The 27,178-nt window shown below is 36.8% G+C and overlaps 1 protein-coding gene across 12 annotated transcripts in view; it reads left to right on the top strand.

The window, feature by feature from the left end:
• KIDINS220 (kinase D interacting substrate 220) overlaps positions 1-27,178 on the top strand; it is a 103,706-nt gene that overhangs the window by 42,737 nt on the left and 33,791 nt on the right. For all 12 annotated transcript variants that reach the window (XM_032430184.1, XM_032430183.1, XM_032430182.1 and 9 more), the window contains exons 16-22: positions 580-731; positions 918-1,207; positions 1,987-2,127; positions 3,059-3,302; positions 3,658-3,746; positions 5,686-5,830; positions 10,462-10,624. In XM_032430184.1, the coding sequence (XP_032286075.1) occupies positions 580-731; positions 918-1,207; positions 1,987-2,127; positions 3,059-3,302; positions 3,658-3,746; positions 5,686-5,830; positions 10,462-10,624 (1,224 nt within the window). The remainder of the gene's footprint in view (positions 1-579; positions 732-917; positions 1,208-1,986; positions 2,128-3,058; positions 3,303-3,657; positions 3,747-5,685; positions 5,831-10,461; positions 10,625-27,178) is intronic.

Here is a 27,178-nt window from a genome sequence, read left to right as displayed (position 1 = left end):
AGAAAGGAGCAAATGCAGAAATCTTATCCACTCAGAGGATCAGGATACAAATTATTCAGTTATCTCAAAGAACAACCTGAAAAGAATCTTTTACACCTCATTTCTAAATCCTTACTGAATGTTTAAGCTATAAATAAAACATTCTGAAACTTGAGTTTTGAAATGGCCTTAAATTCTTAATGACTGTAGTATTCTGTCAGCCTTCTGATCTCTTCGGTTGGGGCCTCACATGCTTCCCCACGTGGCTCTTTCAGTCCCTGTGCTGAAGGCCCTGCATGTGTCCGATGCCGTGCCTGAGCTCTGCCGCCACGTTTGACCCTGCTGCTTTTCGTCAGAATTAACTTCATACAACTCTGCCACATTTTACTTTGGTTATTGCCTTTTCCTAAGACAAGTATGTACGATGTTAGAAGTGGAAGGAACCTAATTACAAGTTCTTTTCCCTCTTCAGAACTTGAATGACAATATTTTAAAAGAGACATTAAGAAAATGTACGGTACATGATACAGAATTGATGTATGTGGAAATTATTTATTTCTTTAGATATCTGAGTAACATTTTACTTCCTTTCCCCCCAAGGTTTTTGTTTACAGATTACAACAGGCTGTCCAGTGTAGGTGGAGAAACATCGATGGCTGAAATGATCGCAACTCTCTCGGATGCCTGTGAGAGAGAGTTTGGCTTTTTGGCAACCAGGCTCTTTCGAGTATTCAAGACTGAAGATACACAGGGTAGGACTTCCTTCTTCCTCCTTCTTTGTGTATGTGTGTAGGGGATGAGGCTGGGATGAATGTTCAGTGCATTTCTGTGAAAACACGAATTGAACATCAGAAATTCATATGCCATGACTGTCACGGTTAGGTTCCTCTAGATACTTGGTATGTAAATAATTGGTAAAACCATTTGTTGTCTTACAGGCAAAAAGAAATGGAAAAAAACGTGTTGCCTGCCATCTTTTGTCATCTTCCTTTTTATCTTTGGCTGCATTATTGCTGGAATTACTCTCCTGGCTATCTTCAGAGTTGACCCAAAACATCTGACAGTGAATGCTGTCCTCATATCAATCGCGTCAATAGTGGGGTTGGCCTTTGTGCTGAACTGTCGTACATGGTGGCAGGTGCTGGACTCTCTCCTGAATTCTCAAAGGAAACGCCTCCATAATGCTGCCTCAAAACTGCACAAACTGAAAAGTGAAGGATTCATGAAGGTAAGCACTCACTGATCATTAGAAAGTAAATGAATGTGGGTATTCTACCATGACCCTGATGGTGGGGCTTTAGGGCGTGGACTCTGTAAATGTTACAGTGTTGCATTTGTTTTTAGTTTTAGTCCAGATTTGCCCTGTGGAAATGTACATTTGAAGTGGGAAAAATGAAAACAATACAGGTTTTTATAAAATAGACTTTTGTAAGGTACTTTTAGGAGTTAGGGGATTGCTCCACAGGTCACCACCTCCCTACTAGTAATGGGTTTCCTGCCTAATAAAATAGGCTCCTCTAGAGCCCGGTAGAGGAAGCAAATTAAACCACCAAAACATATAAAATAGGACCATACTTTTAGAATCAAAAGGGACTTTATACAATATCTGTAACCCCTTCCTTTGATCAAGGTCATGTGCCATCAGAAGCCAGCTGTGGTGTGGTGTTTAGATCATTTGAATTTGCATTCAATTCCTAGTCTTTTGACTTTCAGAGCATGTGATCTTGGCAAATAAGTCACTCAGCCCAGTTTGTCCTTTTACAGTGGGTATGACTGTGGCTACCTCATTGTAAGGGTAAAATGCTCTAATTTATGTAAAGTCATAAATTTATAAATTATCACATTTATAAATTGTGAAGCACTCACTGTGGTTTTAAGTGGGACCACAACTGGCAGTGAGGACGTGGGATTTCTTTTCTTCCTATTAGATGAGCTTCTGTCAGACTTTTTAAGAAATGTGTTTAAATTTCTTGTATCTTCAGTGCTTCTGTCCTTTCTTTTGCATAGGTTCTTAAGTGTGAAGTGGAATTGATGGCCAGGATGGCAAAAACCATTGACAGCTTCACTCAGAATCAGACGAGGCTGGTGGTTATCATTGATGGACTAGATGCCTGCGAGCAGGACAAAGTGCTCCAGATGCTGGACACTGTATGTCTTCGCCGTCTTGAAACTTAGAATTGTCACATGTGGTAGCTGAGAGGAATGACTTTGTGAATTTCTCAAGTGGAATTTGAATAGTACTTTCTCTTGTCAAACCAACTATTTTTTTTAAGATTTTTATTTTTTATTTTTATTTATTTGACAGAGAGAGAGAGACAGCCAGAGAGGGAACACAAGCAGGGGGAGTGGGAGAGGGAGAAGCAGGCTTCCCGCCGAGCAGGGAGCCCGATACGGGGCTCGATCCCAGGACCCTGGGACCATGACCTGAGCCGAAGGCAGATGCTTAACGACTGAGCCACCCAGGCGCCCCAAACCAACTATTTTTTTTTAAGTGCAGAAGTATAGCAGGAGTAAATGTCTTATCACAAACAGATTTAAATAATTTTAGCTTCAATGGCTGTGTGAGAAAATGAACAAAATAGCTCTTAAGTCCATAGTGTGACTCCAGCTTTCTTTTGCAGATAGTTATGGTTAGAATCAGAGGCAACAGTAGAGAACCCACAGAATTTGTAGTTTTTGTTTAAATAGGGGTACATCAGTGGCTCTCTATAAGGTATGTTAAAACAATAGTGTGTAGCTGTGGAGAGAGACCAGTGTGCCCAGCACCTCATGTATATTCACAAAATTCCTATGTGTTTTGATCTTTCCTTTTAATGTAGACCGTAAATATCTCAAAATAAGACAGGATTAATTGTTTTCTTTGGAGGTTTTATCACTGTTCGATGGTGAAAAATTGTCAGATGGTGAAAAACCAGATTGAGACTTCAATGAAATTTGTTTTCATATGAAATAAGAGTTTGAAAAAAGATAGTATTTAAAAAATATAGTCACCAAAGGATAGTACAGATTTGAAAGGGACTTTTTGTTGCTTTGGATAATTTGAAATTTATATCATAAGTACACATTTTTTCTACCACAGGTCCGAATTCTGTTTTCAAAAGGCCCATTCATTGCCATTTTTGCAAGTGATCCACATATTATTATAAAGGCAATTAACCAGAACCTCAACAGTGTGCTTCGTGACTCAAATATAAATGGACATGACTATATGCGCAATATAGTTCATTTACCTGTTTTCCTTAATAGTCGTGGACTAAGCAATGCAAGAAAATTTCTTGTGACTTCAACAACAAATGGGGACATTCCATGCACAGATAATGCAGGTAAAGATCCAGTTCCTCAGGTACTTTGGTTTGAAATAGTTACATAGTGTTTTATGGTGACTCCCCTTTTACCTTGAAAAATACTGTTGGTATTTCATTTTTCTTTAAACATCATGTACAACAGGGGCACCTGGGTGGCTCAGTCGGTCAAGTGTCTGCCTTCGGCTCAGGTCGTGATCCCGGGGTCCTGGGATCGAGTCCCGCATTGGGGTCCCTGCTCTGTGGGGAGCCTGCTTCTCCCTCTGCCTCTGCCTATCTCTCTCTCTGTCTCTCATGAATAAACAAAATCTTTAAAATAAATATCATCTACAACAGAATTTTAATACAGTGGTGCTCTCTCGACAAATTCTTTAAGGGATACAGGAAGATGCTGACAGAAGAGTTTCACAAAACAGCCTTGGAGAGATGACTAAGCTTGGTAGCAAGACAGCCCTTAATAGACGGGTAAGATGCCACTGTTTTGAGCCATGTGTTTGTATTGCTGTTGTTCAAATAAAGCTAAGCTGATACTACTTAAATATATGCTACTGTAAATATTACATTAAACTCATCAAATAAATTGTATTATTGAATTTCCTTTTGGCTTCAGGTGGCATTTTAGGAAACATGTGAGCCTAGAGCCCATAACAACTGTGGATTGTGTGGTAGGCCCCATCCTCTCCTAACCTGTTCCCAGGTGCCCTTCCTCCGAGCAGCTGAATCAGAATCTTTGGGAGTGAGATTTTAAAGCTCTCCAGATGATGTCATCCGGGGTTGAGAACACCTGCGTTCATTCCAGGTTAGGTTGTACCCGTTCCAGGTGCCTGTTGCCACCAGAGCTGTACGGTGGAAAGAGGCTCGTGGTGTGAGAAGAGCTCCATGCTCTTCCTGCTGGCTTTCCTCTTTCCCTGATATCTGTGAGGTGTGACCCTTTCTTTTACACCCACATAGTGATTGTGTGTCCTGCCCAGCCACCTCAGGTTTCTCCTCGAACACTCGTGTTTTCCCTGTCCTACTCCACTCTTGGAATCCTCTTTTGTATATAGATCAAGAGAGTATTATAAGACAGGAAGATGTCCACTTGCAGGTAAGTTACAGTGATAGTGCCACTTTACATTGGGCTAGCATTGGCACTGTTTTCTTTTTCCTAGTTTGCTACCATTACATTTGGGACATTTTATATAATGTGTCTTCAGTAACATTTTAATGTTTTGATTTTATGTCTCTAACCTATATAAGTATGAATGCAAAATTAATATCACTTGATAGTAATAAATTAGGAGGAGGGTATAATTTCACATTTCGAATTTGTCTCTTAGTAGTCCGGCCTTTTGGGCTCCCTGTGCTTGTATTCACCATGACTTCAGATGAAAACTCACCTTTGTTGTGCTTATTCTTCCTCGGATTCGAAGGGATTCTCTATCCCACTCTGCCCACTAGAGCGCCTTTAATTCTTTTTTTAAAAATTTTTTATTGTTATGTTAATCACCATACATTACATCATTAGTTTTTGATGTAGTGTTCCATGATTCATTGTTAGCGTATAACACACAGTGCTCCATTCAGTACGTGCCCTCTTTAATACCCCTCACCAGGCTAACCCATCCTCCCACCCCCTCCCCTCTAGAACCCTCAGTTTGTTTTTCAGAGTCCATCGTCTCTCATGGTTCGTCTCCCCCTCCGATTCCCCCCCTTCATTCTTCCCCTCCTGCTATCTTCTTCTTTTTTTTTTTCTTAACATATATTGCATTATTTGTTTCAGAGGTACAGATCTGAGATTCAACAGTCTTACACAATTCACAGCGCTCACCAGAGCATATACCCTCCCCACTGTCCATCACCCAGCCACCCATCCCTCCCACCCCACCCCCCACTCCAGCAGCCCTCAGTTTGTTTCCTGAGATTAAGAATGAAGGAATTCTTAATCTCAGGAGTGCCTTTAATTCTTATACATATGTGAGGGTAGTTGTCACACATTTAAAAATAACCTAAACATCAAGATGCTGAATGCTTAAAACTAGACAAGAATTTATTTGCTTTATTATTTCAGGGTCCCTATGAAAATGGAACTCCTATAAGAGTTTGACTTGAATTCTCTTTCCATAATTCTGCTTATTTATAATCTTCCAGGCATTTAGCTGTCTCTAACCGCACAGCTGTAAATACGTCTGCAGTTAAACCGTTTGATGCAGTTGCTGCTGCTATTACTTTACAGCTGTTCTGTAAAGATTCTGCCTCAGGGAATAATAATAATAAGGACTATTATTAGTATATAATCTTCCTCTTTGACTAAAATTTTAGATTATTTTTGTTGTCATCATAAACATATATTAGCTTCTCAAAAAGCCTTAAGTTCTCAGACCTGGAGTGTTGGTTCACTCTCATTGTTCTTAAACTCTTTCAGGATACTTACCGAAGAAGGCAGATGCAGCGGACCATTACTCGGCAGATGTCCTTTGATCTTACAAAACTGCTGGTTACCGAGGACTGGTTCAGTGACATAAGTCCTCAGACCATGAGAAGATTACTTAATATTGTTTCTGTGACAGGTAGCTTTTGTTTCTTACTATCTTGTGGTAGATAATAAACTTGAACACATTAGCAAAGCACTTCACTTTCAGAAACAGAAGGATGTACTGTGTTCATATGTTTATACTGCTGTCTACCACTTTTATTTGCCTTAAGTGTATCTAATAAAACCTATATTAGTTTTGACAATGAAAATCAGCCATCAGTTGTACACTGTTATTTTTAAAACTTGATGATTTAAAAAATCTTTTATTTCACCTCAGGTTTAATTTTTCTCTTTGTATAAAGATAATTTTATGCTAATTTGTATGACTGAGTATAAATAACTTATAATTTAAAATGTTGGCATTCAGATTTTGTACACTGTTTTGGTTTTCAAATGATAGATTTTTTTCTTTTTTATTGGGTTAAGTAAAATAACACATAACAAAATTTACTATCTTAACCGTATTGAAGGGTATAGTTTGGTGATATTAAATGCATTCACACTGTTGTGCACCCATCACCACCATCCATCCCCATAATTCTTCCCATCTTGTAAAACTGAAACTCTGTACCTGTTATGTAATTACTCCCCCTTCTCCCCTTCCTCAGCGCCTTGCAACCACTATTCTACTTTCTGTTCTACAGAATATTACTACACTAAGTACCTCATAAAAGTGGAATCATATAATATTTATCTTTTTGTGACTGGCTTATTTCACTTAACATAATGTCTTCAAGGTTCACCATGTTGTAGCATGTAGAATTTCCTTCCTTTTAAAGAACGAATACTGTTCCATTGTGTATATACTGTATTTTGGCTTATCCATTCATCTATTGATGGACATGTGGGTTGCTTCAATGTTTTAGCTATTGTGAATAATGATGCTATGAACATGGGTGTATCTTAATATTTTCCAAGACCATGCTTTCAGTTCTTTTGGATATATACTCAGAAATGGAATTGCTGGGTCCCATGGTATTTCTATTTTTAATTTTTTGAGGAACCTAATTCTGTTTTCCGTGGCTGCACCATTTTACATTCCCACCAACAATGCACAAAGGTTCCAATTTCTCTACATCCTCGCCAACGCTTTTTTCTTTTTATTTATTTTTTGATAGTAGCCATCCTAATAGGTGAGAAGTAGTATCTCATTGAAGATTGGATTTGTATTTCCCTAATGATTAGTGATGTTGAGCATCTTTTCATATGCTTATTGCCATTCCTATATCTTCTTTAGAGAAATGTTTATTCAAGTCCTTTGTCCATTTTTGGATTGGGTTGTTTGGGTTTTTTATTGTTGAGTTTTAGAAGTTCTCTGTATACTGTGGATATTAATCCCTTATCAGATAAATGATTTGCAAATATTTTCCCTCATTCTGTGGGTTGCATTTTTACTTTGTGGATAGTGCGTTGTGGTGTACAAAATTTTAAAATTTTCTTGAAGTTCAGTTTGTCTGTTTGTTGTTGTTGTTTGTGTGGCTTTGGTGTCATATTCAAGAAAGTACTGCCAGGGTGCCTGGGTGGCTCAGTTGGTTAAGCGACTGCCTTCAGCTCAGGTCATGATCCTGGGGTCCCAGGATCGAGTCCCGCATCAGGCTTCCTGCTCAGCAGGGAGTCTGCTTCTCCCTCTGACCCTCCCCCCTCTCATGTGCTCTCTCTCTCTCTCATTCTCTCTCTCAAATAAATAAATAAAATCTTTAAAAAAAAAAAAAAAAAAAAAAGAAAGTACTGCCAAATCCAGTGTTGAGAAGTTTTAGTCCTATGTTTTCTTCTAAGTGTTTTATTGTTTTAAGTTACATTTAGGTAACTTGATCCATTTTGAGTTAATTTTTATATATGGTGTTAGGTAGGGGTTCGACTTCCTTCTTTAGCATGTGGATCTCCAGTTTCCCCAGCACCATTTATTGAAAAGACTGTCCTTTCCCCATCTAATGGTCTTGGCACCCTTGTCAAAAATCATTTGACAATACACATGAGGATTTATTTCGGCTCTCTATTCTGTTCTGTTGATCTATATGCCTATGTTTATGCCAGTCTATCCTGTTTTGATTACTGTAGCTTTGTAGTCAATTTTGAAATAAGGAAGTGTTAGTCCTCCGGTTTTGTTCTTCTTTTTCAGGATTGTTTTGGCTATTCAGTGTCACATGAGATTCCATATGAATTTTAGGATGGGTTTTTCTATTTCTGCAAAAAATGTCATTGGGAGTTTTGACAGAGATTTCATTGAGTCTATAGATGACTTGGGTTAAAATGTCAATAGAGTGTTCCAATCCATGAACATGGATGTCTTAATTAACTTATAATTTAAAATGTTGAAATTTGGGGGCACCTGAGTGGCTCAGTCGGTTAGGCATCTGCTTTTGGATCAGGTAATGATCCCAGGGTCTGGAGATCAAGCCCCGCATCGGGCTCCCTGCTTGGTGGGGAGTCTGCATCTCCCTCGCCCTGCTCTTGCACTCTTACTCGCTCTCTCTCTCCCCCCTTCTCAAATAAATAAATAAAATCTTTAAAACAATGTTGAAATTCAAATTTTATATGCTGCTATTGTTTTAGTTTTCAAATAATGTTTTAAATAAAAATATTGACAATAAAATTGAAGATTATTGCCCTGTGCCTGAATTCCATGCATAGAATTCAGCTCTTCACCATGTTAATGCTTACATGTAAATATAAATACATATAAATATAAATTTAGTATATAAGTGTATGTTTCTGTGCATCATATTGAATGGTACTTTGTAATATTGACTAGTGTTAACACTGTTAATGATAGTTAGACTGGAATTTGCTTTTAGACTAAGGTTGGGGTACATGCTATGAACTAAATTGCAAGTGAAGTTGTATCTAATATATGTACAATATTTTTGGTAATTAAATCCCTTTAAGTGAGGTCTCAAACTTTATTAAATTGATTATGTTCTACAATGGAAATGTTCTAGCATATTATCAATATCTTTGTATGCATTTAACAAATATATGGTGACTGTCTAGACATGCCAGATATCAGTCTGGGTATTGTGAGATAAGCAGTAAACAAGATAAAGTTCTTGCCCTATTGGTAAAGACAGAAACATATAAAGTCATGTAACAATAAGTACCATAAAAACCTCATCTACCCTTACCATTTAGTGTCGGAATGCCCCTGGTGCAGTCATTGTTTCTTTCCTTTTCGATCTGAACCAGCTCCTTTGGTGATCTCATTTAGTCCCAAAGGGTTGCATACCATCTACATGCAAAAGATTCTCAAATGTATATCTTCAGCCTTGTTGCTCTCCAGTTGCCTACTTGATATCTAGTGGTGTCTAATATATGTCTGATACATACCAGGTCCCAAACTGAACTTAAGATCCTCTGCCCCAAACTTAATCCACTTATAGTCTCCCATCTCAGTTAATCCAACTCTTTTCCCAGTTCCTTGGGCAAAAAAACATTGGTATCTTTTTTTCATATACTGCCTCCAATCTGTAGTGCATTCTTTTTTATTTTTTTTAAGATTTTATTTATTTAATTGACAGAGAGCGAGAGAGGGAACACAAGCAGGGGGAGTGGGAGAGGGAGAAGCAGGCTTCCTGCTGAACAGAGAGCCTGGTGCGGGGCTCGATCCCAGGACCCTGGGAACATGACCTGAGCCGAAGACGGTCGCTTAACGACTGAGCCACCCAGGCGCCCCTGTAGTGCATTCTTCAGTTCTATGTTTAGACTATATCCAGAATCTGACCATTTTTCATGATTTGTAACATACTACCCTTATCCTTTGTATCATTATGTCTCATCTGTATTAATTATAGCAGTAGCCTGACATCTCCCTGCTCCTACTTTTCCTCTGTGGTCTGTTCTCCATGTGGCAGCTACAGTGACCTTTTGAAATAGATGCCAATCATGTTATTTTTCTGCTCAGAACTCTATTATCTTCCCATTTTGCTGAAGATAAAAATCTTAAGTCCTTACAGTTTCTTACAAGGCCCTTTTTGACGTGATGTCTCTCTCTTTACCTCTTTCCCTACCTCTGACCTCATCTTCTACTCTCCTCTTCCATCCCTTACTGACCTCTTTGCTGTTCCCTGAAAATGCCTAGCATGTTCCTGCCATGTAATGATCTTTCTTTGGAGAGATGCATAATGGGCTTTCTCATCTCCTTTTAAGTCTTTGCTTAAATGTCAGCTTTTCAATGGGACCTTCCTTTGTTACCTTATATAAAATTACACTTCCTTCTTTGACACTCCTTGCTTTATTAATTTACTTCATAGAACTGATCACCTTCTGATGCACTATATCATTTCCTTATCAACTTAGAATGGTACTTTAGAGGATGGGGTCCATCATGGGTGCATTGATGTTCTGCTGTCTGATTGTGGGCAGTGTTGAGACTGGCTGACACATAGTTCTGAAAGATTTTTGCCTGCATGTATATGGCAGTATATAACACTAGTAGCAAATGACACAAAAAAATTACTTTAGACTTAAACAGAATTGTGTTTAATCCCTAGCCTTTTTCCAGTACAGCTCTTTGAATTATAGAAGCCATATAAATAGTAGGTTTGAATTTGTAGTGTAAATTAAGTTGTAACTTTTAAATATTTAAATTACTTGTCAATATGCTAAATGCTTTGCTTACTATAATATTACACATCTATTAATTTTAAAATGTTTTTATATTTTTTAAAGGACGATTACTGAGAGCCAATCAGATTAGTTTCAACTGGGACAGGCTTGCTAGCTGGATCAACCTTACTGAGCAGTGGCCATACCGAACTTCATGGCTCATATTATATTTGGAAGAGACTGAAGGTATTCCAGATCAAATGACATTAAAAACCATCTATGAAAGGTACTTTGACCTCTTGATATTTAACTTTATCTTAGATTGAGTTGACTTTTCAGAAAAAAGTTAATGCATATAAAACAAAATGAATACAAAATAATATGCATGAAATGTATACTTCTAGATTCAACTAACCATTCTCATTAATTCCATTATAATTTTGGAGTTGTATTAGCACAGGTAAATATCTCATGTAAAATTTACCTCTTTAGTTGGATATAGTCTTCCCTTTTCAGGGTAACTTACATGGTAAAAAAAGTTTAATTAATAGTCCTATTAGTTTTGTGTATTTATACATACAAAATGCAAATCTTGAAATGTTATTATTTTTTCCATCTTTTTATTCTAAGTGTCTTTACTTAGAATATTAAGGAGGTTAAATTATTTATTTATTTATTTATTTATTTATTTATTTATTCATTTGAGACACAGAGATACAGGGGGGGAGAGAGAGAGCATGAGGAGGGGAAGAGGCAGAGGGAGAGGGAGAAAGAGGCTCCCCGCTGAGCCAGCAGCCCGATGTGGGGCTTGATCCCAGGACTCTGGGATCATGACCTGAGCCGAAGGCAGACGCTTAACCATCTGAGCCACCCAGGTGCCCCAAGGAGGTTAAATTTTTTAAATCATCAGTACAGATATTTTCAGTTTTGTATCTGGAGGACTTTTGAAACTGAATATAAGCTGGAAAACATTCTTTGCATTAAGCAATAAAGGAATTTATTGTTCCTTTAAGGTCAGTCATTTGAAGTACTTTTAAATTTTTTTCTTCTGATAAGAAATTAATTAAATTTTTTCTTGAAAGATACACAGTTAAGGTTCAGTGAAATATCAAGTATGTAAAGTTTTAAGAGTTGACAATTTCTTACCAAATTCACAAATGAAATTATAATCCTTTTTGTTTGCCAGAATACTTAATACCTTCAAAGTGTTCAATTGCTGCTCTAAATAAACATCTCTTAGAAAAAAGATAGTACCAAGAAATTATACAATTTTGTAAAACTCGGTATAACTGAAATAATTATTTTAACATATAAATGAAATACTAACTCTAACAAAGCATTTAGTGTATAGTTCATATATTAAAACTTCTAAGAACACAAAAATTTTTTCTTAAAGTACTGTCAGCATACAGTTTTCCTTATTTTTCAAGCCCCATATTTTTTAAAGATTTTATTTAGAGAGAGAAAAAAAAAGAGAGTGGGGGAGGGAGAGGGAGAGGAATGTCCAGCAGATTCCGTGCTGAGCGCAGAGCCCAGTGCGGGGATAGATATCACGACCCTGAGATCATGACCTGAGCTGAAATCAAGAGTCAGTCGCTTAACCAACTGGACCACCCAGGCACCCCTCCCCATTTTTCATGTATGTATTTTATTTAATCCTAGGCTTTAGAATTATAGAGAATGGTGTAGTAATAGTCTACAGATATGCACTCTTCTTGATTTTGCTGTTTAATTTATACTAAAGTTGTTTAATTTATACTAAAGTTATTTAAACTGTGTGCTGTGTCAAGTAGGTGTTCCAGTAGATGGCAGTGATGCATAATTACTGCCTGCTGTAGAGAAGTGGCACTGAGTTTCATCTGCTCTTTGATATTTTAGAAATTATCTTTTTTCTTATAAGATACACGATTGATTTTTCTCTTGGTTGTGTAGAAAAATAGTTTTATTTCATGAATAAGTTTTACATCATAACACGTGTTGCATAGTTGTGAATGTTTGCTAGATGAGCATAGTTATTATTGAACAGTTAAAATTTAACTTTTTAAATGTTTTAACTTCTTAATTATAATTCATACCAATATAATAGTTTTATTTTTCACATGGTATAGTTTTTACACAAAGTGCTAATTAGCATGGACAGGTAGTCCTTTGGCACTTCACCTCATCCTTGAGAAATTATTATTTGTGTGTAAATAAAAATATGTCTGAGAAAAAACTAAGCCTTCATTTAGGAACTACAAACAGGATTCTTAGAGTCTGTCTGAACTGGTATTGTTCTTAGAGTAATACATTTGGTTTCAAGAAATTTGAAATCATGGCAACAAGAGAGCTGCTTGTTTCACAGGGGTCCTCATTTAAGGAGGAGGGGTTGCTCATCATTAGCGTTTTCTCCTTTTGGCATGTGTATCTCCAACCTTTCTTCCTCAAGCACCAGAGTCTGCCAGTGCCTTAGTTCTCTTGCAGCTTTAGAAAGCTCGGTGGTTAGAACAGTTCCATGTTATTAACAAGGAAGATTGTGGTTCAGAAAGTTTAGGTCACTTCCCCAAGTCACTTAGCTCTTAAGTAGTAGAGCTCTTTCCATTCAGGTCTCTCAGAGTCCATAAACTACTTAGGTGCCCGTCACTGTTCTAAACACTTTGTTTTAACACCTTTTACTCTCACCATCTATTGTTATTATTAAGTAGTAATAAGTAAGTGTTATTATTCTTATTTTACACATGAGAAAATTGAAGCCCAGAGAAGGTGAGTCATGTCCTGATGTCTCACAGCCACTAAGTGCTAGAGCTGTGTACCTGCTCCAGAGTCCATGGGCAGAGGTGCCGCTTCTCACAACATGGTAGCGTCATCTAAATTTTCTTCAGCTGTAGCCTTGTCTGGAATACTTAAGACACTGAACGTTTATGATGAAAATGAAGTGTCTGGAGTTTTTACAATTCTGTGTTCTCCATTTCTTTCTAGAATATTATAAGATAGTAATACTCTAAGATATAAGATGTTTAATATAAATTGTCTGATTTACTCCAATGACAACTAACCTATTAAGCAGACATTGCTATATTATTTTTTTCTACAATTTTTCTTTGCCTTTGTAAAAACATCAGCTTTCTCTACTTAAGATAACCTGTTAGTGATTACGTTTTTCAGTTTTCCTCCCTGCCCCCCCTGCCCCCCCTGCCCCGGGCTTTTAACAGAGTAAATATAGCCCATGTCAATCTGTGGTTTTGGTACAGAAGAGGACTCAGGTCAGGCTCTTTACCTTCCTTTAGTTGAGTATATTGCTTAGAAGTACACTGTGTCTCAAGATTACAGAAACACTCATCAACTTTTTGCATTTCAAGGGCTGTGTGCTTGAAGCCCCAGGCACTAGGCCCTCTATATGTTCTGTGAAGAAGGTGGGAAGTGGTCAAAGTCTGGGTCCCCAGGAGACAGAAGCAGGAAAGTTGTGAAAATGAATACAAGGTTTTTAAAGTCCTCAAAAAAATTCATATTTCAGTTCAATCCAACAGAAATCAGTGTTTGTTATTTGTGGTTCTGCTGCTGGGTGCTGGGGATGCAGTGGTGCACGAGGACATGTGTATTTACTTTCAGTCCAGCAATTCCGCTTGTGGAAAGTTACTCTGAATATACACCTGCACAAATACAAAACCGTGCACCTTAAACGTACATGTATAGGAACATTGGTTGAATAGATTTTAGCATATCTACGCTAATACTTTGTAACTGTAGAAAAGAATGAGAAAAAAACTCTGTGATTGATATGGAGGAATTTCCAGGATATATTAAGTGAAAATAGCAAAGTATGAACGAGTGTACAGCATGATAGTGTTTGTATAAGAAAGAAGGAGGAATAGAACATTTATGTATAAATAGGTAGGTATTCTTTTTTTTTTTTTTTTTTTGTCAAAATAGAAAACAAACTTCTAGGAAGGGTAAACCAGAACCTGGTGAGAATGCTTGCCTGTTGTGGATGCAGAGATGGGAGATGAGGCATCTCTGTCCATTTTCATGTGGTTGGACTCTCAGTCATATTCCAAAATAAAGAGGATGGAAAAAAGCAAATCCTAGTATCATATAAAAACAGAAAGAAATGATCCTAACTGTATATAAAATTGATAACATAACCACACAGAGAAAATAATTAATTCAATCACCTTTGAACTTAGTACTCTGACTCTTTATTCTTAGTAGAATATATCCTGAGGACAGAATTAACTGCAAAGAAATCTTGAGCTTGTTGTTGGTGATAGTATTGCGATTATATCTTTGAAATCCTTTTAAGCATATTGTAGGATAGAGTAAATGAATAAATAAATAGATATTTTGGGGAACTAGTATTTTTCCCTTGGGAGAAAGGAGATGCAAATATTGAATAATAATTATTTGTTGCTTTGCTAACATTTTTACTTAAGGACATAGTTTAAGCTAAATGCATCCAAGAACTGTACTTCTTAGTAAACACATATGATTTCAGTAACCTTTACACGCATGCTACATGTAGTTGAGAATCATTATGTATATAAACATAGCTCTACTGAAAGCTTAAAAAAACCCCACAAAAACCCAGTGTTTTGTTTCATGGTGGCAGGGTGAATCACAAACCACACTTGGTTGGTTGATTGATTGATTCTAATGTCAGTACCAGTATCTCTAAAAAGTATGAAGCAAATGGATGCAGAAGGGGCAATGCTCATTAGTGTGTTAAGAACTGAAATCTACAAATTGCCGGAAGTCAAGTTAGCCATGTCAGACCCTACAGGAAGAAAATAAGATGGACAGTCCATCAAGGAGGTCAAGTATGATTAGAATCTGCAACTCTTGGGTTAGTAAATTATCCAGGTGAAACCACATAGATTTTAAAAAGTCCACAGTATCCCATTTCTTTGCAGAGAATTTCTTATTCCCGCACGTTGTTAAATTATATAGAAGATGCTGAGCATGTTTGTGTGAAACAGAGCTTTTAACTTATTGTTGGGTAGTACTTTAAATTAGAAAGTACTAGTTTTGGAGTTTCCTATTTAATCTTTGCTGGGATAGTGGCAGGAAGACAAAGATACAAAAGGATGAGGAGTAATTTGATCTCATTTTAGATACTATCATTTGAACATGTTTTCCTAAAATCTTGCCTCTTCTTTTCTTCAAGAAACCAAGATGAGTAGGGGATAGAGACTCATAGCTTCCCTTGATTTTTGTTTATCCATTCTAGTCAATTTTCTTCACTCAACATGAGTTTTTACTATGAGCCAAGGCTTGTATGGTTGTCCTTTATGCTTTCCAGTGTTGCAGGGCTGGCCCAGGAGTTGGGGTGCATAGAGGGACAAATATAACAAGTATGTTATGCCCTTGAGGAACTTACATGTTTTTTAAATAAAATTGTTTTCCGTTTGAAAATACTTTCAAACTTAGAAAATTTGCAAGAGTAAGAACAGTACAGAGAACCCCATGTGCCCTTTATGCAGTTTATCTGAAGTTAAGGTTCTGTCTCAATTGCTCTGTCATTAGTTTCATACGGTCTCCTGTGCTGGCTGGTTTTCTCCACACACACACACACACACACACACACACACACACACAGACACACACACACACACACACACACACACACACACACCCTTTTTCTAAACCATTAGAGGGTAACTTTCATACAACATATCTTTTGTCCCTAAATACTTGAGTGTTGAGGAACTTACATTCAGACTGAAGGTAAAACATACACACTTGAAACGATCGGAGGAAAGTAAAAATGTGATAGCTCAAACAGTTAGCCATTTAACAAGTTTCATCAGCCTCAGGCTGAAACATTGCTTTCTGAATGGTAAAACACTTCTCAGGCTGAAACTACTGTTCTTTGCTGGTAGAAAATTGCTTGACTGTCAAACTGTATGACTTTCTAATGTTCAAGGAAATTTCAAAAATTTACATTTTTATGAATTAAAATGTATCTTACAAAAGAATTTATCACCTATAGCTTAAAGACAGTAATTTTTTCATCTTGTTTATGAAATAGAACAGTTGCCAAAGAAATGTTTTTGATGGGGTATTTTTCATCATATTAATAAAAATAACTTGGAGTGAAGTTTTGTAGGGGGAATATTTTGATACTTTGTTCAAGTACATATAGAATGCTCTATATTGGAGATATGAGATAATCAGAACTTTGTTTTGCCATTAAATTAATCCATTATTTTAGACTTTAGCACTTGCTGGGCCTGCCATCCATTAATGGGTTGGATTCAGGGGGATTTTTAGATTTTTTTAAAAGATTTTATTTATTTATTTGAGAGAGAGAGAGAGAGAAAGAAAGAGAACGAGAGAGAGAGCATGAACAGGGTAAAGGGCAGAGGGAGAATCAGACTCCCTGTCGAGCAGGGAGCCCTGTGTGGGCTTCCATCCCAGGACTCTGGGATCATGACCTGAGCCAAAGGCAGACACTTAACTGACTGAGCCACCCAGGTGCCCCTAGATTTTTTTTTTTTTTTTTTTGAGAAAGAAGTGTGATTTATATGCCTACAAATACTTACAAAGAATATTTTATAGCTAGTCTAAGGAAGAGAGAAAAAGACAATGTAGTAGGAATCTTTAAGAATTCATTAAGGGATTGACTTAATAATTGAATGTAAGATGATTTGCAATGAAAAACTATGGGAAGACAATTTGATCAGCATATTGAAAGAACATATATTGGAATATGTTAGAATAATTTAGATGACTATTTCTAGTTAACCGTAGTTGAGTTCTTTGATTCCATTGCTTGTCATTTGAATAATAAAAAGTTTTATTTACAGCAGACAAAAGCAGAGTATATAATTGATATTCATTTATTTTATTAAAGAAATCTGATTTGATAAAAACAATCAGAAAATAGTATTTTTAACGCTAGTAGTAAAATTTATTTTTTAATCCATAAAAAGCCTCATTTATTTTTATAGCAACTTGATGACACATCTGCTTGCTTTATTCAGCTGAAAAAGAAAATGTTGGTTCTTGGTGTTTGGTAAAATTGCTTTGTTAAATTATTTTCTAAATTGTTCAACTTTTAACAAATGACATTTGATACTAACACTGGAAAGCAATTTCAGCTAATTAAGTAGATCCCTCTATAAACCATCGGAACATTAAGATGACATACTGTTCATTCAAGATTATTTTAATTGGTACAATTATTGTAATTTTCTTGCAATTATGTGTTGAGCTAAAAGCTTTTGTCTAGATCATTTGAGGGTTTTTTTTTGTTAACATACATTTAGTAAGAAGAAAGGGAGTAAAATAAAAACTATAGATAAAGATTTTGTGTCTACTTTTTATTACGACATTTTAGACAACCATTGAAATATTTTAGTATAAAACTTTATTTCTGGTATTTTTCAGTAAGCATTTTAAACAATGATAGAGGTTTTTAAAAGATCAATTTAAGTAGTTTTCATGAAGATAATGTTTTAAATTTCTGTTTTGACACTGCTCAAGCAGTCATTTACTCAGGATGATATGGTCAGAATAGTTTTGTGATAAGGATAATGCCATACTTATAAACAATTGAATAAGTTTTGAGAGAGCCTTAGAATGGTAACCATGTTCCACTTCACTGAAATAGCTGTTTGCTGAATAGGCACTATAGACATCTGACTTACAACATTTATGCTCAATTCAGTATCTTTAAATTTTCTAAGTAGTGGTATTTCTGTACTTGACATTTTTCATAATAAAACCTCATATCTTATGATGTTCTTACTTGATATTCAGCCAAAATTGTCCTAAGTTTAATTTGCTCATTTCTGGTTATCTCATGCCTCCCTTAGCTCTGACTGACCTCCTTCCTCTTTCCTTCATGTTCTGGGCAATTATTTGTTGCCCCTCCCCCCCATCATGTGACCCAGATTATGAACAGGTTTATTTCTGTTGCATGTGGATTTAAGTCATGAATTTCAATAGCATGAAAAGCTGGACTAGTTAGTTTAGATTTGTGAAGAAGTTGTCTCATCTCCTTTGTAGTACAAAGTACAGCCTTTGTACTAAGGATATTTCTCCTAATTTAGATAGAAATACTTACGCCAAATACTGTTTCATGCATGTTGTTTTGGTGCTTTTTATATGTAGTTTAGAATCTTAATGAAAATTCTATCTTTTTGATATGACGTGACTTCTCAGTATGTGTGGTGTTGTCACCATTCAACATTTCTTAAATCACTGTCTTACATATAATTATTGTTTCCATGTTTTCTCCCAAAACACACTTTCCCTTAATACATATAATATAAATACTGTATTCAGGGTAGTTCTTGTTGAGAAGGGAAAAGTTGAGCAAAGACTTAAAGGAAGTGAGAGACTTAGCCAAGCAGATATCTAGGGAAAAGATGTCTAGGCAGAGGGAACAGTATGGACAAAGGTCCTAAGACCAGAGAGTACCTGGAATGTACCAGTAATAGCAACAACAAGGGATGTGATGTGGCTAGAGGACTCAGGAAAGGGGAGGAGGTAGGAGATGAGGTCAGGGAGGTCAGGGGAGTATGGGACGTGGAGGATAATTGTAAGGGTTTTGGCTTTTTATCCTGAGTAAAAAGGAGATCTATTGCAAGGTCTTGAAAAAATTGTATCCATACCCTATATGCTCTAAGGTGCCTAGTATTTGGTTGCATCAGTGTAACTTGGCCGGAGTTAGGGAATTCTGTTGACATAAGGGAGCATATTTTGAGAATCCTATGCTGGTAAAGGGATAATCTTGGTGGGAAATTCAGGGTAAATGAAAAGTTGTGCAGAAAGTAGGTGGGGATCCCAGATTAAAGATGAAATGAGTGATAGAGAATGGCTCATAGAGATGAATGTGAAAAAGCTAAGAAATGAACAATATCCTCTATAGTCTTGTTGCAGTGTACTGAAGAAAACTAGTTATTCTAAACATCTCCAGTAATTTAAATGACTAATTTCCATGTATATATTTTCCTGTTGTAATAGTTTATTTCTTAAGGTCATTTTATTCTTTATTTTCTAGTAAAATGTTGGATTTAGAAGGCTACTTTTTGAATCATTTTTTAAATAGCCGCCTTTCCCTTAGACTTGCCAGCTGCATGGCTTGTCCCCTAATCCTCACATTTAAACCCCTGGTTGAGAGTGAATGAAAGGTGGTTTCCATTGCATTAACTGATAGGTGTAGAGAGCAACTAATGGGTTGCTTGTAGAGTAATACTGAATTTGATTTATGAGTACTATAAGATGGAAATGATGGTCATTGTATGTCAACTTGGGCTCTAAGGATAAAGAGAGATAATTGGTCAAAATTTGATATAGAGGAATCAGGTTTACCTGGAGTTCTAAACAGTCCTAGCCTGGCTCTCCAGCCCATTCTCATGCCTTCTCCCTCTTGTTTTTTTTTTTTTTTTTCTTTTTCTCCCTCTTTTCACCTTTCCACCTGCACTTCCCTGTGGCCCCCAACCTGCCCCCCCACCTCATTCACATCTTAAATACCACAACCTCAAGAAGCGTTTTGTGACCAGGCATACCCCATTCTCCAAGATTTTACTAGATGTGTTCATTGTATGCTGGTATTTTCCTTCATAGTGCTTATCATAGTTACCCTTCTTTAAATATTCTCATTGCTCTTTCTTTAATATTTGTTTCCTGAACTAGACTGTTAACTCCATGGACTGTAACTTCCTTAAACCTTGCTGAATTCCTCGCTTCTAGATATTTTTGGTATAGAGTAGGCAGTAGTGATTATTTCTGAAACAGTAAAGAAATATGATGACATTCGGATTGAGGAAAGCATGGATTGGGGGAGGGTGGTGAATGAGAAGCCACATTTTATCTTGAGAATACTATTCATACAGATACTTGTTCTTTGGTTCTAAATGTGGGTAAAATGTTTCCTTGTTATTATACCAGTATATCCCTGGGTCAGGCACTTAGTAAGTTCTCAGTACACACAATTGAATGGTGATTACCATTTCAGTTAACACCTACTAGTTTTCACCTTTTGTTGGGTGATACTAAAATCGAAGCAAAGTTTTCATAGACATTTCCCTGAACTCTGAGTTCAGCCACATTTCTAAGGTTTCTTGCATTTGTAATCCTTTTATGAATGCCGTGGTTTGGAATTGCTTCGTATTGGCACACTTTTATTTTTTGTTTTGTTATGTTAGTCACCATACATTACATCATTAGTTTTTGATGTAGTGATCCACGATTCATTGTTTGCGTATAACACTCAGTGCTCCATGCAGTACGTGCCCTCCTTAATACCCATCACCAGGCTAACCCACCCCCCACCCCCCTCCCCTCTAAAACCCTCAGTTTGTTTCTCAGAGTCCATAGTCTCTCATGGTTCGTCTCTCCCTCCGATTTCCCCCCTTCATTTTTCCCTTCCTTCTCCTAATGTCCTCCATGTTATTCCTTATGTTCCACAAATAAGTGAAACCATATGATAATTGACTTTCTCTGCTGACTTCTTTCACTTAGCATAATCTCCTCCAGTCCCATCCATGTTGATGTAAAAGTTGGGTATTCATCCTTTCTGATGGCTGAGTAATATTCCATCGTATATATGGACCACATCTTCTTTATCCATTCGTCTGTTGAAGGGCATCTTGTTTCTTTCCATAGTTTGGCTATTGCGGACATTGCTGCTATGAACATTGGGGTGCATATGGCCCTTCTTTTCACTACATCTGTGTCTTCGGGGTAAATACAATAGTGCAATTGCTGGGTCATAGGGTAGCTCTATTTTTAATTTTTTGAGGCACCTCCACACTGTTTTCCAAAGTGGCTGTATGAACTTGCATTCCCACCAACAGTGTAAGAGGGTTCCTCTTTCTCCACAACCTCTCCAACATTTGTTGTTTCTTGCCTTGTCAATTTTTGATATTGGCACACTTTTAGACAGGTCCCTCCCACTTCAGGTCCTACTTACAGGCTGTTGACAGTATTGTTTAAAAAGGCCTTATAGGGGCGCCTGGGTGGCTCAGGCGCTAAGCATCTGCCTTTGGCTCAGATCATGATCCCAGGGTCCTGGGATCGAGCCCCGCATCGGGCTCCCCGCTCTGCGGGAAGCCTGCTTCTCCCTCTCCCACTCCCCCTACTTGTGTTCCGTCTCTCGCTGTGTCTCTCTCTGTCAAATAAATAAATAAAATCTTTAAAAAAAATAAAAAATAAAAAGGCCTTATAAATTAGCTGGACTCCATTTTTGTCATGCTAAACATTTTCATTGGGTTCATTCATTAAGCAAATATTTATAGAGTCTGTTATGTCCTGGGTACATGCTAATAAAATACTAGTTAGTATTAGTTGAGCCTTCAATATATGTTACACATTGGATTAAGCACTTTACATAGATTATTTTATTTAATATTAAGTCTGGGAGGCAGAGTGGCAGTTACCTAAGATCACACAGCTCTAACTGTTGGACCTTCCCCAGGCCTATTTCTGGAAGCCAGGAGAGATGGTCTGTCACTACACAGTGGGGCAGTAGGTCTGAGACATTAGAAATACATAACTATACTAATTTTATTATTTCCAGATATATTCTATTCATTTTTCAAATAAATATTTAGAATTATATATTATAGTCAATGGGAATGTTATTATGTATCAATGGTCAGATAGAATTTTTTCCAGAGGATTGAATATCTTTTCTATTAAAAAAATGCAAACTTCTTACCAACTTATGTAAAACCCCAAGGAAGTGCTTTTATTCAGTTCTAATTGTGTCTGGTAACTGCAGTAGGTTTTGTAGGGAATGCTTAAAATCAGTTGTGATATTTGGCACTTCAACAGCTGGTCCGTCTGTTTAACTTTATATCATTTTTATATGCACTAAGTGGCTGTAATTTTTTTAGGTAGCTTTTCAATAACTTTTCTTTTGCTTTAAATAGGATAAAATTGATTTTTAAAGTATTTTCTCATTTATTTTTATTTTTTTTATTTTTTAAAGATTTTATTTATTTATTTGACAGAGAGAGACACAGCAAGAGAGGGAACACAAGCAGGGGGAGTGGGAGAGGGAGAAGCAGGCTTCCCACTGAGCAGGGAGCCCGATGTGGGGCTTGATCCCAGCACCCTGGGATCATGACCTGAGCCGAAGGCAGACGCTTAACGACTGAGCCACCCAGGCGCCCCTAAAGTATTTTCTCATTTAAACTCATGATGCCATGTCCAGTAATTTTATGATAATGTAGAATAAAGAATTTTAAATATTCCAAAGTTGTGTGTTTCTAATTCCAACATGAAAAATTGTAGTTAAGGTTATTTGAAAACACGGAAGTAGAAAAATTAATTTCTCTATATGTTTTAATATGTGAAACAAAAAATATTACCAATGAAGGTTTACAGTTTATTTTATAATACAGTAAGAATATTATGCACGTTTATATTAAAAAAAAACCATTCTGATTATTGAAGAATTCAAATTTTCCACCAAACTATAAATATTTATATATATTTACAGTATATATATGTGTACACACACATACATGTATGTTCTCTCTATATGTAGATTCTATATAGAGAGACTTTCAGAGATCAGGTTTTTTACCTGAAATTATTTTCTTCAACAGAAGTTCATGATTTCAGAATTTCAAATCAAAATATTTTTAAGACTCCTCGAAATACGAGAATTAAAAACAAGAATGCTACGTAATTGAAACACTAAGGTAAGGGGAGATGCTGCTGTAAAGCCAAGCTACAAGCGGCTTCTGTTAGCAATACCGGAGAAGTCCACAAGATGGCAGTATTTCACTAGAGACGTTATGATTAGCGTGTTCAGCCACGAAATAAGATCTAATGCATTTTGCTTTTCCCTTTCCATAGCGGAAAAACAAGGAGAACACTGAGTTTAAATATGAATATTTTAAATTTTAAAGTTTAATTTCCTTTTTTTTAATGGCTTCACAGGACATTCATAAGCACTGAGAGTCATGATCATAGGCAAATGAATGGTTATCTGATCATAATGGCATAGTCTTTTATTAAGTTTAAATAGTACCTTTTCCTGCTAAAATACTTTTAAATTAGCTTTTGGGGAAAGGGTGGACATGAAAAAGAGGAGTGTTTAAAATTGATCTACTTAAAAATTTGTATTTGGATGAAAAAATATAAATTCTAATCATTGTTAGATCTTGGGTTCTATACTTAATAGACAGTCTTCAAAACAGCTTGTCTAATAAAGGTTTTCCTTTAATCTGAGGCATATTCATAGGCAGACTTTGATTTCAGAGCCTCCATTCTCTATACCTGCTTTTCAGAGTTTTATTGCAAAACATTTGCTTCTTCTATATGGTTAATGGAACAATTTTTTAAATTTCTAAAATGAAACAATAACATGAATATCTCTTACTGCTTGGTAGCACCTCACAATATTATTAGTACCTCCAACAGCCTTGAAAGTTGGATCTCATTTACTTTCATCAGAATATTTTTTAATACATCATAGTACAAACTCGATATAAAACAATAGTCTTTACTTTATGATAGATACTATTTTCATATTGAGTCAGTTGTGAATTATTTTACCTCTCTTAGCCTCTTTACTGCAGTCTTCTCTCATAACTTTACCTTGAAACTCTTATTTTACTGTCTGAATTGTTATTATCTGATCACTTGCGTGGTAACAACTGGGTAGGCATCGTGCTTTAGTACATTGTTTTTTAGGCTTTTTCCCCTTAGTGGAAACCTTTTTGCAAATCAAATCTTATGCACAATCCCAGTAAATAAAGCAGAATGAATATAAATTAATTGATTCAAATTACAACTTTCCTAATAAATTTAGTTAGTAAGAAAAATGAGCTGTGCTGGAGCATATTAAAATTGAAACATGTGGACGATCCTTGCAATCTTACATTGGTTTAAACATCTCTTTGTTTCTCTACTTAGTTTTGGTAATATTAAGAATATTGTAAATCCTGGGGAGCCTGGGTGGCTCAGTGGTTAAGCGTCTGCCTTTGGCTCAGGTCATGATCTCAGGGTCCTGGGATGGAGCTGGGAGCCTGCTTTTCCCTCTCCCTCTGCCCCTCCCCCTGCTTGTGCCTGCGCTCTCTCTCTCTCAAATAAATAAAATTAGAAGAAAAAAAAAATTCTAAATCCGGGGTGCCTGGGTGGCTCAGTTGGTTAAGCAACTGCCTTCGGCTCAGGTCATGGTCCTGGAGTCCTGGGATCGAGTCCCACATCGGGCTCCCCCTTCTCTGTGGGGAGCCTACTTCTCCCTCTGCCTCTGCCTGCCACTCCCCCTGCTTGTGCTCATTCTCTGTCTCTCTGTCAAATAAATAAATAAAATCTTTAAAAAAAAAAATTCTAAATCCTAAGTAGATACAAATGTTACCAATTTTTTTAACCTGCTTTGTAGTGGCAGGATGTTTTCAATTAATTTGGCTTCATAGGTCAATCACCAGCATTATCTTACAGTTGCTCACATTTCTTATAATTGGTTGAAGTGTTTGTTGGGTGCTGCTTCTCTGACAAGGTCCTGGGTCATGTTGTGAATTAACATTGTGATTTTCTGTTTATTACACTCTGCGCTCAGGCACATAGGGTGGAGTAGTGCACTTGCTTGCCTAATTTTATGAACAGAAAAATTGGATTAAAAAAATGAAAGAATTTAAATATACACATGAAGATGGAGGAGAAACTTTATTTCGAAGTCCGCAAAAAATTAAAACAAAAAGCCAAGGTGACCTGGTACAATAGGCTTATATGTTGGTCTTCTTGAGTGTGTTAAAATTTAATATGTAACAGCGTTCTATTTTATTATATTTTAAGGAGTTAAAAATATGTAAATCATTAATTAAGAACTTTGAACCATGTCTGTGGCATCCAGGTTGAACTGGTGGAGGGAACAAGGCACAGGCTTTTGAATCAGGCCAGATAGGTTCCAGCTGGGCCACCTACATCTGAGGTAATGTCAGGCTGGGTGCTTAACATCTCCGAGCCTCAGTTTTCTCATTTTAAAAATTGAAATGGTATCTCCTGGAATGTTGGGAGATAGAAAACTAGATCAAACACCTGGCTTAGAGAATGGCAGGCCGTAGGTGTTCTACAAATGCTAGTTCTTTTAAAAATTTTCTTCTCAACTCTTTATAACCTTCAAATATATTTTTCCTATTGGATTGTATGTAAGAAAAGGGATGCATTCCTCAGAACATTTTCCACAACACACATGAATGAAGGCAGTGCCTTATCAGTAGTGTAGGTGAACCTAGGCAGATACGTCTTTGGTCTTTCATATCTTACCCTTCCTGTCTGTTGATCCTTTCTCACCCCTGTAGTTACCAAAATTGCAACCTTAAAGCCAAGTGAAGTTATGCTTCCGGTGTCATTTTTACACCAAAGACCAAGGGAGCTCAGATGTGGAAGGGACTGTGTAGGCCAGTGCTTTCCTTCATTACTTTAAAAGAGCATCTCCCACATGGCAGGGTGTGTGGGAAGCATCTACAGGGCTATGGACAGGATCTGAGAGATCTGCTTCAGCCCTCTGAAATAAGGAAACTGGAATCAAAGAGAGGTAATTGACCCAGTGACAGTTAACAAGTGACCCAGCCTTTGTTTTTATTTTTTTAAAAGATTTTATTTATTTGAGAGAGCTCATGCACGCACGAGCGGGGTGGGGAGGGGGTGCAGAGGAGGAGGGACAAGCAGACTCCCCACTGAGCAGGGACTGGGTAAGAAGCCTGCCCTGGGGGCTCGATCCCAGGGCCCTGAGATCATGACCTGAGCCGAAGGCAGACACTTAACTGACTGAGCCACCCAGGCACCCCTCATTGCTTTTAATTTTTTTTTTTAATTTTAATTGTCAAATATTACAGCCTTATTCTGACTTACCTGAGATGATCAAATCTGGATTTAAGGAAAGCCATTGCCTCTGTTCTATCGTTTCAGAATCCATCCAAGTTGCATTTCAAGTGGCAGTGTAGGTATTGTATTCCTAGAAATGACTGCCTTTAATGGAAAGCATTAAATACGTTTATATGAAAGCTGCAAAGGGAGATTTTTTACCCCAGACTTTGGTATACTAAGTTTCCTCAGCAGTTGAACACACTGTTGTTCATTACTGGATTGAATTGAATCATCCCTAGAGATTATTAAGCTGCATTTCTTTTCGAGTGTAAATGCTTCTGTGTCAAAATAATTCAATGCTTTTAAAAATGTATAAAGGAAATTTTTAAAATTCCAGTATAATTAATGTACAATGTTATATTAGTTTCAGGTGTGCAATATAGTGATGCAGCACCTCTCTACATTACTCAGTGCTCGTCACAATAAGTGTACTCTTAATCCCAAGAAGGAGATTTTTATGGTAATAAAATTTTCCTATTATTTCTAGTCCTAGTTTATTTTTCATGCTCAAAGCCAGAAGCAAGAACAACTGAAACATATGAACAAGACATGGCCCGCAGCACTGACTTATAATTCAGAAGTGTGAACATAACTGGAAAAAGGGGGAGCCGTGTCACGTGAGGTCCTGGATGTAGGGGTATCTCTGCCTCCAAAGTCATATCTTGTGCTGCCCTTGTGAGGTCTAGCTGAAACCCAGCTGCTGATAGGCAAATTGTGGTCTTAATGATAGTCTACTGAGTTTGTGTATTGAGCATTTAAAACATTTTTTTTATTACATGACTACATGTTTCCTCCAGTGTAAAAAAGTAATCTTTGGTCCTAATATTTTGACCAAGTAGGAAATATAGATCTTCTTGGATATATACACATTCAGAGGGAAATAATTTTTTTTACATGTAAAATAAGCTCTCTGGGAAAAGAATACGTTGTTTAGCTTTGCCAACGGTTTATTTGGAAACAGACAAGTACTTTTTTTTTTTTTTAATTTTTTATTGTTATGTTAATCCCCATACATTACATCATTAGTTTT

Source organism: Phoca vitulina, unplaced genomic scaffold (assembly GCF_004348235.1).
Source record: "Phoca vitulina isolate PV1807 unplaced genomic scaffold, GSC_HSeal_1.0 scaffold42, whole genome shotgun sequence".
Classification (NCBI taxonomy): Eukaryota; Metazoa; Chordata; class Mammalia; order Carnivora; family Phocidae; genus Phoca; species Phoca vitulina.
This window is presented reverse-complemented; position numbering and strand designations above follow the sequence as displayed.